Source organism: Culicoides brevitarsis, chromosome 3 (genome assembly GCF_036172545.1).
Source record: "Culicoides brevitarsis isolate CSIRO-B50_1 chromosome 3, AGI_CSIRO_Cbre_v1, whole genome shotgun sequence".
Classification (NCBI taxonomy): domain Eukaryota; kingdom Metazoa; phylum Arthropoda; class Insecta; order Diptera; family Ceratopogonidae; genus Culicoides; species Culicoides brevitarsis.
Genome location: NC_087087.1, coordinates 28,123,815 through 28,136,318, shown reverse-complemented (window position 1 = coordinate 28,136,318; position 12,504 = coordinate 28,123,815). Strand labels below are relative to the sequence as shown.

The following is a 12,504-nucleotide window of genomic DNA, read 5'->3' as shown; positions in this document are numbered from 1 at the left end:
ATTTTTTAAAGCTTTCCTTTAAACTTTTTGAGTTTTCTCAAAATTTTTATTTTTTTTTTCGAATTTTCGACAAATTTTTTTCTTTTTTTTTTTTTTGAAAAAAATATTAAAAAAATATTATTTTATGTAGAAAAATCCCCTAAACTAAATGTTTTCTTAAATCTTCTAAAAAATTTTTTTAATTTTTTTTTACGTCTTAAAATTTTTTTCTAAATAGTTTTTAACCTTTTATTAAATTTTCATATTTTTCAAAAATTTTTTAATAAAAATTTTTAATTTTAATTAATTAATTAATTTTTTAATAAAATTAATTTTTAATTTTTTTTTATTAAAATTTTTTTTAAATTAATTTTTTAAAATTTTTATTTTTTAATTTTTTTTAACATATAATTTAAAAAAAAATTTTTTCAACTTTAAGTCTTCAACAATTAAAAGAATTATTAATTTTTAAGTTGTTTTTACGAATTTTCCACAAATTTTAAAGATATTTTGAAAGAAATTCTAATTTTGTTTAAAAAATTTCCAAAAACTAAGTATTTTCCTTAAAGTTTTCTTTTTTTTAATTTTCAAAAATGTTTTTCTTTAATTTTTATAATTTTAAAGTTTTAAAAAAATTTCAATCAACTATTTCGAATTTAACTTTTTATCAAAAAAATTTCTTACTTAAATTTTTTAAATATTTTTCGAATTTTTTTAAAAATTTTTAAATGTTTATCAAAAATTTTTGGTTTTCATAAAGTTTCATGATTTTATTTAGAAACTTTATATTTTGTGTTAACAAATTTTAAGAAAATCAAATTTTTTACATTCTCTCAAAAATTTCTTCGAATTTTCCTAAAATTTTTTTAAACATTTAAATTTTTTTAAACAAGTTTTCACAAACCGTTCATTTCCTGTAATCATTCATCACCTCTTCGTTACACAATCGAACATCCGTTACCCATTTTCTCGTACATTCAATCCCCCCGTCGTCATTCTCTCGCACTACAAACAAACAAAGATCGCTCGAATTGTATTTGTAAATCATGCGAACACACTCTGGAATTCATCAAAGAATTTCGTTGCGTTGATTCGTTGTTTTATTCTTAAAAATATTTATTGACTTGCGGTGAAAATCCGGCTGTTTTTTTGTGTAACGAAAACAATGAAAACAGCAGTTCGGCGTGTTTCGGCAGCATTTCGTTTTGTTTATAAAAATATAATGAGATCATAATCATTTTTTGTGTTTCGCATAGTCGTGCGTCTCATCTCGTGAAGATCTCAAAAAAAAAAAATTTGTTAGAAGACAATAGACAAGACAATTTGTCAGGTATCGTGTCAAAAAGTGACAGTTTGTAGTAATTAAGTGAATTTTATTTGATAATTTGCAAATTTTTTTTAGACATTTTTATAGTAGCCGAGTAGTTTTGCTTCATTGACGATCGCAATAAAAGCTGCGAGTGCTTCTTGGGCCGTTGGAATAATTTCTTCGGCTGGCAGAATAAACATGTCGGCACTGTCGGGAGGACCTCGCAGCTCAAAAGTTACAGAAATGGGGATTTTTCCAGTGTCGTAAGCCCAATCAATGCTTCCGCCGCTCGACGGGTAAATTGTTTCGTGTTTACTTCCAACGTTGTAAACTTTTCCGTGCGTTTCGTGAATGGCGATTTTTGCTTTTTCTACGATGCGTTTGTGATCCTCGTAGTTTCTACAAAAAAAAAAATATAAAAAATTATTTTTTTAAATTAATTTTCTATAAAAAAAAATAAAAATTATAAAAAAATAATTTATTTATTTTTTTTAAAATAAAATTTAAAAAATAAATAAAATGACATTTTATTTGAAAATAAAAAAAAATATTAAAATTAAACAAGTAAAAATTTTGAATTAAAAATTATTTTAAAAAATAAAAAAAAATGTAATAATAAAATAGTAATTTAAATATACCAAACAAAAAATAAAATTATTATTTAAATTTTAATAAAATTTAAAAAATAATTTAATTTAATAAAAATTTTGAATTAAAAATTATTTTTTTAATAATTTTGATAAAAAATCATAAATTATTAATAATTATTTAATTGTTTTTTTCAGTAATTATTTTAAATATTTTTTTTTATTAATTATGAATATCAAATAATTTTATTAAAAATTTAAAATTAATGAACATTTTAATTTTTAAATAATATTTAATTTATTTATTTAAAAATAATTTTTAAAATAAAATAAAATTACTAAAAAAATATAATTTTTAAATTTTTTAAAATAATTGAAAATTTTTCTGTTTAAAATTAATTTTTAATTAATTAATTTATAATTTTTAAAAATTATTTTCAGTTTCTCACCTAATGGGCTCCGCTGTATGACCAAAGGGAAACATAACAAGCTGCGAATACGAGTGAAGCGCAATGTAACTTTTAATTTTCTTGCCATTCTCGAGGATAAATTTGGCAATTGCTGCACTTTCTGGCTCCGAAAACGCTTTACTTCCGGCATAATCGTAATTCGCGGGATCTGCACTCGATCCGTTGCCATTCCATGCACTGTCAAAGTTTCGATTTAAATCAACACCTTTGTAAACCAACGAATGTGGTTGACGATTCTTGCGCCATAACCGATCATGCTCGAACGTGAACTTGTAACCATCGGGATTGACAACGGGAAAGAAGTACCAAGTGTAATTTTCACGCAAATCCACAATTTTTTCATCCTTCGACGTTAAAATTTCGTTCAAAATGTACGTAGCTGTCGCTGGACTAATCCATTCTCGCGCATGAATGCCTCCTTCGACGAAAATTGCGGGTTTTTCATCGCCTCCAAATGCGATTTTCACACCTTTGATCGGCAATCCTTCGAAGCTGTCACCAAGACTGAGAGACGACACGAATGAATACTCCGAAACGCATTTTTCAAGCCAGTTATTGATCGTTTCCAGGTGAAAGTAATGCTCCCAGTCGAAATTTTCGGCTTTTGTGTCCTTCGGAAGAACATTTGTTGCTTCGACATCCATTTTTCGTTGCATATTACACTCCTAAAAAAATTTTTTTGTATAAATTGGCTCAAAAACCTGCAAAATCTTACCAATAATTCGTATTGAACGCCATATTTATCCAAAATATCAACAGCAAATTCCGCAATTTTATGTGCAGCGACCATCAAAGTGACTTTTTGACCCACAACTCGTGCATGCCCGTAAAAAACATAGCTGTCACTACGAGCTTCGAGTTCCTGGAACGTCTTCAGTTGCTCATCGGTTGCTAAATGAACTCTGTAGAGACGATAATGATCATAACGAGCCTTGGGACTTGCTAAAAAAACGTGAAATTAATAAAAATTCAAGAAATTTTAACTTACTTACCCATTGAAATGAAAATTTTTAACGTTCAAAAAATTTAAATAATCAGTTAACGCCTGGCTTTTTACTTAAAAGTGAGAAAATTGAGAGAAAACCGGCTTTGAGAGTAATTTTTGATTTAATGCTGAATCAGAAGTGTAAACAAATAATTTTTTTCTTCTTAATTTTTAACAATTTTTGATAAAATTTCTTAAGAAAATTTAAAAATTAATAATTTTTTTATGAAAAAATAATTTTTGAACACTTTTAAAGTAAAATATTTTATCAATTTTTAATAAATTTTAATAAAAAATGAAAATTTTTCAGCAAATATCAACAAAACACTTCCAATGACAATGCAAAAACAGCTGATACTGACTTTCTCTCGTCTTTAAACGATTAAAAATTACCAAAACTCGACCTTATCGTTTAAAATTTGATACTTGAGTGCATTTTTTAAAATAAACTTAGAAATGAAATCATTATTTTTAGATGAAAATTTACAAATTTAATCCATTTTTAAATTTTTTTTGTTGTAAGAAAAATAATTTTTTAACAATTTTAAAGCAGATTTCACGTATTTCGTATTTTTTTTAAATAAAATTATTTAGAAATTTATCAAATTTGATTCATTTTTATAAATTTTTGTTGACAAAAAGATGATTTTTTATCAATTTTTGAGCTAATTTCACATATTTTGGGAATTTTTTAATCAAATTTTTTAAAAAATCATCAAATTTGATCTATTTTTATAAATTTTTGTTGACAAAAAAACGATTTTTTATCAATTTTTAAGCTAATTTCAAGTATTTTGCGGTTTTTTGTTGATCAAATGCCTTTTTTCGTAAATTTATTGATAAAATTTCCTCAAAACCACAAAAAAATGATAAAACTCGGTCATAACCGACACTCAGTTATAGTAACCACGAGCCTTTCCCTCTTTAAGTAGCGCAATAAACGCTTCAAGAATCTCCTCGCCCACGGGCGTGATCTCATCAGCCGGCAAAATGAACATATTCGTGCTGTCAGCTGGTCCCCGCAACTCAATTATGTACGAAATGTCCGCGAAACCTTTCTCATAAACCCAATCGTTGCTGCCGCCGGAGCTGGGATAAATTGTTTCGATGCTGCTGCCACAAATGTACGTCTTTCCATGCTTTTCCTTGATTGCTGCCACCGCTTTTTCGCCAATTGCCTTGAGGTCGTCGTAATTTGGCGGCTTTTCCGTTTTGTGCCCGTACGGAAACATCATCAATTGCGAGAACGAGTGCAGGGCAATGTAGGTATTTATGCGTTCTTTTTTGCCGTGCGCCTTGAAAAAGTTGTCAATATTGGCAGTTTCGGGCTCACTAAAGGGTCCCGCACCGCAAAAATCGTATCTCGAAGGATCGGAGCTCGAACCGGTGCCGTTCCAGTTGGCATCAAAGTTTCGATTGAGATCGACGCCCAAGTAAAGTCCGTAGGGTTTGCGATTTTTGCGCCAAAGTCGATCTTTTTCGAAGGTATAACGATATCCGTCGGGATTGACAACAGGAAAGAAGAACCAATTGAAGTTGTTTGCCAATTCCTGCACTTCGGGACCTAAAAAAAGATGAAAAATTGAAAGAAATTTAATTAAAAAAGCGAAATTTGCTTACGTGACGACTCGACAAGTTGATTAATGATGAAAGTAGTTGTCGCGGGACTAATCCATTCTCTCGCATGAATGCCAGCTTCGATAAAAATCGTTGGATTGGTGTCATTTTTCGCGAATTTAACACCTTTTACGGTCTGTCCCTCGTAACTTTCGCCCAAATCGACTGTCGTGATGAACGAATGTTTCGCCGCAAGCCAATCCAGCCACTTGTTAATCGTATCAAGTTGCCAATAATTGTTCCAATCGACGTTTTCGGGCTTGGTATCAACCGGTTTGACACGAACAGCTTCCTGGTCAATCAATTCCTGAATATTCGGATGCAAAATTTCCTTGCCGAAGCCATAACGAGCGATAATTTCCTCAATTTCGGCCAATTTGTGCGCTGAAACCATGATTACGAGCTTTTGGTCGGGCCGAAGAGCGTGCCCGATGAACACATAACTGTCGCTTTTCTCTTCGAGCTCTTGCAGCGTCTTGACTTGGGCTTCGGTTTTGATGTGCACGCGATAAAGGGCGTAGTTGTCGTATCTGGCTTTACCGATGGAAGACATTTTGCGGGATGTTGCAGCTAAAATTAACAAAAACAGACTGAAATTTTAATTTGAATGACAAAAAGTCAGCAAGAAAGATAAGAAATTTGTGTACAGCTTACCGAGTGGCGTGAGAAATCGTCTGAAAAAATTATTCATGTACGAGAAATACGGAGATAAGCGATAAACTGTGTGCGATATAAATTAAATTATTCAACAAAAGTGAATTCGCATAAAAAATTGAGAGAAAAAAAATAAAGCCGGTTTATTTACAAACAAAGAACGTATGACGATGAAATATCCCAACGAAATATTTCGATTGCTTGCGCGTTTTAAATTGAAATTCCGTTGAATTTTTGATTAAATTGTGAAAAATTTAAAAGATTCTGAAGAATTTTTAATTTTTTTTAAGAAATAGGCACCGAAAAATTGCATTAAAATATTTATTCAAAATTAAGCCTGAAAATTTTTCAATCGTAACTTTTTAAAAATAAATTCAAAAATTAAAAGATAATTTTTAAAAAATATTTGACTAAATAATTAAAATAAATAAAAAAAAATAATTAAAATAATGGAATAATAAATTATAATAATTAAAAAAAATAATTAAATAATAAATTAAATTATTTAAAAAATAAATTAAAATATTTTAAAAAATAATTAAAATAATTTTTAAAGAATTAAAATAATTGAATAAATAATTTTTTTATATAAAAATAAATAATACTAAAAAAATCAATTTAAAAATTTTTCATGTTTTTAATAAAAATTGTCAAAAATGGCAAAATTTTTTTAGGAATTGAAAATAAAAAATTTTAAAATGTTTTTTTTTATTTTTTTTTCGGTTAATTTTCTTACTGCATATTATAGTTCAAAAAAGGAAAAATTGAAAATGTCCTTAAAAATTACTCTTTTTATGGTCTAATTTCAGAAAAATCTTTTTTTTTTAATAATTTTTTTAATAAACATCGTATTTTAGCATAGATTTTCTTCTTTAAAATTTTTATGAATAAAAATAAATGCTGAACAAAAAAAAATAATTTAATAAAAATTTTTAATTTTCAAGAAAATTTCTTAAATTTTGTTTATTAAATTCTGAATTTTGCTCTTTTGAAAATTATCGCGTGTGAAATTTTTCTCATTCCTCTAAAAAATATTATGTAATTTTGACTAATAAACTTTTTTGTTTTTCAGTTAAAAGCATTGCAGCACGTTCAAAAAGTCACAACGTGACAAATCTCGTAACTTCCTTTCACAAATTTGGCTTTATTTAAACAAGTTCCCAACTAAAAACTCATTTAGTATCATTTTTATCTTTCCAAAGTCAAGTTCAGAATGAAACTTCATTCAATTATTTTAATAACGATGTTTGTTATCTTTTGCGATCAAGTAATGAGTAAATCAACCGACAAGCATGGATGTCACAAGAAAAACGAAGTTTGGCGTGAATGTGGAAATCATTGCATGGATAGTTGTCTAGTTGATAAAATTTGCGACAAAATGTGCCACAAAGGATGCTTTTGTAAAGACGGATACAAGCGTCATCCAAAGACGGGCCAATGTGTCAAATTGAAGGAATGTGTGGCAGCATTGAAAAGACTCACGAAAAAGGCTGAAAATGCTAAAAAATTTAATAAATTCTAAATAAAAATAGATATTTTTTTTCTGAAGATGATTTCCATTCATATTTTCTCAATTTTCGAACAAATAAAATTTAACTCGATTCTTCCTCATGCTGACATAAAATCGAGTTTTTTGTACCAAGTCAATTTTTAACCAATTTTGGGCTTGAAATTGAATAAAAAGTCGTTTTGAAGATGATTTCCATTCATATTTTGTCAATTTTCGAACAAATAAAATTTAGCTCGATTCTTCCTCATGCTGACATAAAATCGAGTTTTTTGTACCAAGTCAATTTTTAACCAATTTTGGGCTTGAAATTGAATAAAAAGTCATTCTGAAGATGATTTCCATTCATATTTTCTCAATTTTCGAACAAATAAAATTTATCTCGATTCTTCCTCATGCTGATATAAAATCGAGTTTTTTGTACCAAGTCAATTTTTGACCAGTTTTAAGCCTAAAATTGAATAAAAAGTGATTCTGAAGATGATTTTTATTCATATTTTCTCAATTTTCGAACAAATAAAATTTATCTCGATTCTTCCTCATGCTGACATAAAATCGAGTTTTTTGTACCAAGTCAATTTTTAACCAATTTTGGGCTTGAAATTGAATAAAGTCATTCTGAAGATGATTTCCATTCATATTTTGTCAATTTTTGAACAAATAAAATTTTTCACGATTCTTCCTCATGCTGACAAAAAATCGAGTTTTTTGTACCAAGTCAATTTTTGAGCAATTTTAAGCTTGAAACTGAATAAAAAGTCATTCTGAAGATGATTTCCATTCATATTTTGTCAATTTTTGAACAAATAAAATTTTTCACGATTCTTCCTCATGCTGACATAAAATCGAGTTTTTTGTACCAAGTCAATTTTTGAGCAATTTTAAGCTTGAAACTGAATAAAAAGTCATTCTGAAGATGATTTCCATTCATATTTTGTCAATTTTTGAACAAATAAATTTTATCTCGATTCTTCCTCATGCTGACATAAAATCGAGTTTTTTGTACCAAGTCAATTTTTGACCAATTTTAAGCCTGAAATTGAATAAAAAGTCATTCTGAAGATGATTTCCATTCATATTTTGTCAATTTTCGAACAAATAAAATTTAACTCGATTCTTCCTCATGCTGACATAAAATCGAGTTTTTTGTACCAAGTCAATTTTTTATCAGTTTTAAGTCTAAAATTGAATAAAAAGTCATTCTAAAGATGATTTGTATTCATATTTTCTCAATTTTCGAACAAATAAAATTTATCTCGATTCTTCCTCATGCTGACATAAAATCGAGTTTTTTGTACCAAGTCAATTTTTGACCAATTTTGGGCTTGAAATTGAATAAAAAGTCATTCTGAAGATGATTTCCATTCACATTTTCTCAATTTTCGAACAAATAAAATTTATCTCGATTCTTCCTCATGCTGACATAAAATCGAGTTTTTTGTACCAAGTCAATTTTTGACCAGTTTTAAGCCTAAAATGGAATAAAAAGTCATTCTGAAGATGATTTCTATTCATATTTTCTCAATTTTCGAACAAATAAAATTTTTCACGATTCTTCCTCATGCTGACATAAAATCGAGTTTTTTGTACCAAGTCAATTTTGACCAGTTTTAAGCTTAAAATTGAATAAAAAGTCGTTCTGAAGATGATTTCCATTCATATTTTCTCAATTTTCGAACAAATAAAATTTATCTCGATTCTTCCTCATGCTGACATAAAATCGAGTTTTTTGTACCAAGTCAATTTTTAACCAATTTTGGGCTTGAAATTGAATAAAAAGTCGTTTTGAAGATGATTTTCATTCATATTTTGGCAATTTTCGAACAAATAAAATTTTTCACGATTCTTCCTCATGCTGACATAAAATCGAGTTTTTTGTACCAAGTCAATTTTTGACCAATTTTGGGCTTGAAATTGAATAAAAAGTCATTCTGAAGATGATTTTCATTCATATTTTCTCAATTTTCGAACAAATAAAATTTTTCACGGTTCTTCCTCATGCTGACATAAAATCGAGTTTTTTGTACCAAGTCAATTTTTGAGCAATTTTAAGCCTAAAATTGAATAAAAAGTCATTCTGAAGATGATTTCCATTCATAATTCTTTTGCTGACATAAAATCGAGTTTTCTCGATTCTTCCTCATGCTGACATAAAATCGAGTTTTTTGTACCAAGTCAATTTTTGACCAATTTTGGGCTTGAAATTGAATAAAAAGTCATTCTGAAGATGATTTCCATTCATATTTTCTCAATTTTCGAACAAATAAAATTTAACTCGATTCTTCCTCATGCTGACATAAAATCGAGTTTTTTGTACCAAGTCAATTTTTGACCAGTTTTAAGCCTAAAATTGAATAAAAAGTCATTCTGAAGATGATTTTCATTCATATTTTCTCAATTTTCGAACAAATTAAATTTATCTCGATTCTTCCTCATGCTGACATAAAATCGAGTTTTTTGTACCAAGTCAATTTTTGACCAGTTTTAAGCCTAAAATTGAATAAAAAGTCATTCTGAAGATGATTTCCATTCATATTTTCTCAATTTTCGAACAAATAAAATTTATCTCGATTCTTCCTCATGCTGACATAAAATCGAGTTTTTTGTACCAAGTCAATTTTTGACCAGTTTTAAGCCTAAAATTGAATAAAAAGTCATTCTGAAGATGATTTCCATTCATATTTTCTCAATTTTGAACAAATAAAATTTACTCGAACAAATAAAATTTATCTCGATTCTTCCTCAAGCTGACATAAAATCGAGTTTTTTGTACCAAGTCAATTTTTGACCAGTTTTAAGCCTAAAATTGAATAAAAAGTCATTCTGAAGATGATTTTCATTCATATTTTGTCAATTTTCGAACAAATAAAATTTAACTCGATTCTTCCTCATGCTGACATAAAATCGAGTTTTTTGTACCAAGTCAATTTTTGACCAGTTTTAAGCCTAAAATTGAATAAAAAGTCATTTTGAAGATGATTTTCATTCATATTTTGTCAATTTTTGAACAAATAAAATTTATCTCGATTCTTCCTCATGCTGACATAAAATCGAGTTTTTTGTACCAAGTCAATTTTTGACCAGTTTTAAGCCTAAAATTGAATAAAAAGTCATTCTGAAGATGATTTCTATTCATATTTTCTCAATTTTCGAACAAATAAAATTTATCTCGATTCTTCCTCATGCTGACATAAAATCGAGTTTTTTGTACCAAGTCAATTTTTGACCAGTTTTAAGCCTAAAATTGAATAAAAAGTCATTCTGAAGATGATTTCCATTCATATTTTCTCAATTTTCGAACAAATAAAATTTAACTCGATTCTTCCTCATGCTGACATAAAATCGAGTTTTTTGTACCAAGTCAATTTTTTACCAGTTTTAAGCCTAAAATTGAATAAAAAGTCGTTTTGAAGATGATTTTCATTCATATTTTGTCAATTTTCGAACAAATAAAATTTATCTCGATTCTTCCTCATGCTGACATAAAATCGAGTTTTTTGTACCAAGTCAATTTTTTACCAGTTTTAAGCCTAAAATTGAATAAAAAGTCGTTCTGAAGATGATATCCATTCATATTTTCTCAATTTTCGAACAAATAAAATTTAACTCGATTCTTCCTCATGCTGACATAAAATCGAGTTTTTTGTACCAAGTCAATTTTTTACCAGTTTTAAGCCTAAAATTGAATATAAAGTCATTCTGAAGATGATTTCTATTCATATTTTCTCAATTTTCGAACAAATAAAATTTAACTCGATTCTTCCTCATGCTGACATAAAATCGAGTTTTTTTTACCAAGTCAATTTTTGAGCAGTTTTGGGCTTGAAATTAATAAAAAGTCGTTTTGAAGATGATTTTCATTCATATTTTGTCAATTTTCGAACAAATAAAATTTAGCTCGATTCTTCCTCATGCTGACATAAAATCGAGTTTTTTGTACCAAGTCAATTTTTGACCAATTTTGAGCTTGAAATTGAATAAAAAGTCGTTTTGAAGATGATTTTCATTCATATTTTGTCAATTTTCGAACAAATAAAATTTAGCTCGATTCTTCCTCATGCTGACATAAAATCGAGTTTTTTGTACCAAGTCAATTTTTGACCAGTTTTGGGCTTGAAATTGAATAAAAAGTCATTCTGAAGATGATTTTCATTCATATTTTGGCAATTTTCGAACAAATAAAATTTAGCTCGATTCTTCATGCTCATAAAATCGATACCAAGTCAATTTTTGACCAGTTTTAACCCTTAAAATTGAATAAAAATAAATATCGAGATTTCTCATGCTGACATAAAATCGAGTTTTTTTTACCAAGTCAATTTTTGAGCAGTTTTGGGCTTGAAATTAAATAAAAAGTCATTTTGAAGATGATTTTCATTCATATTTTGTCAATTTTCGAACAAATAAAATTTAACTCGATTCTTCCTCATGCTGACATAAAATCGAGTTTTTTTTACCAAGTCAATTTTTGAGCAGTTTTGGGCTTGAAATTAAATAAAAAGTCATTTTGAAGATGATTTTCATTCATATTTTGTCAATTTTCGAACAAATAAAATTTAACTCGATTCTTCCTCATGCTGACATAAAATCGAGTTTTTTGTACCAAGTCAATTTTTTACCAGTTTTGGGCTTGAAATTGAATAAAAAATTTTGAAGATGATTTTATTCATATTTTGTCAATTTTCGAACAAATAAAATTTAGCACGATTCTTCCTCATGCTGACATAAAATCGAGTTTTTTTTACCAAGTCAATTTTTTAGCAGATTTTTATTTTTTTTTAAAAGAGAAATAAAAATTAATTTTTTTTTGTGAAAAATTTAATTAATTCTAATTAATAAAAAAACAATTATTTAAAAATAATTCGACTAAAATAAATTATAATTTAAATTAAGAATATTTTTGTTTTTGTTAAAAAAATTAATTTGCATGAATTACAAAATAATTGGAATAATTTTTTCATATATTTTTTTTGTGTTTGATTAAAAGATTAAATTGTCATCGACAAATAAAAAAAAAGTTTTATTGCTTTAACGCGCAGCTTATCCAAAATCTTAATGGGTTTACGAGAGTAATTTTTCCTCATATAAATGTGTGATTTTTGCTCAACTTCATTAGTTTCTCTCAGATTTTCAATTAAAAAAAAAGAAAAAAAAAATAAAATTGAAAAAAATGACATTTACGAAAATTTTAATATTTTCATTAAAAATTAATTTAATTCTGGGATTGAGCTTTTCAACGTTCGTTGATCCGGATTATTTTATGCCTTGCATGCCCGACGGTAAATATCACCTAATAGATTGGTCAAATTTGACTGTTATTTCAGATGGAAAGACACAAAATATCTACTACATTGGATCTGCTACATTTTTGAGCGATTTCGGAGGAAAAATGAAGC

General features: G+C 27.6%; 2 protein-coding genes across 3 annotated transcripts; both read right to left on the bottom strand.

Annotated features, from left to right (window-relative positions):
• Positions 1-1,085: 1,085 nt before the first annotated feature.
• Positions 1,086-3,662, bottom strand: LOC134834233 (zinc carboxypeptidase-like). The gene is made up of 4 exons (XM_063848818.1): positions 3,338-3,662; positions 3,061-3,287; positions 2,325-3,010; positions 1,086-1,687 (listed from the first exon to the last, which is right to left on the bottom strand). The coding sequence occupies exons 1-4, from the start codon at positions 3,339-3,341 to the stop codon at positions 1,378-1,380; spliced, it is 1,227 nt and encodes a 408-aa protein (XP_063704888.1). The 5' UTR covers positions 3,342-3,662; the 3' UTR covers positions 1,086-1,377.
• A 222-nt stretch (positions 3,663-3,884) lies between these two features.
• On the bottom strand, positions 3,885-5,744 carry LOC134834008 (zinc carboxypeptidase-like). Of its 2 annotated transcripts, none has more exons than XM_063848519.1 (3): positions 5,602-5,744; positions 4,951-5,517; positions 3,885-4,894 (listed from the first exon to the last, which is right to left on the bottom strand). In XM_063848519.1, exons 1-3 carry the CDS (start codon positions 5,636-5,638, stop codon positions 4,224-4,226), a joined length of 1,275 nt encoding a protein of 424 aa, XP_063704589.1. In that variant the 5' UTR covers positions 5,639-5,744; the 3' UTR covers positions 3,885-4,223. The 2 variants fall into 2 exon arrangements, with proteins under 2 accessions (XP_063704589.1, XP_063704590.1); XM_063848520.1 differs by having other exon boundaries at positions 4,951-5,537; positions 5,602-5,702.
• Between the last annotated feature and the right edge of the window lie 6,760 nt (positions 5,745-12,504).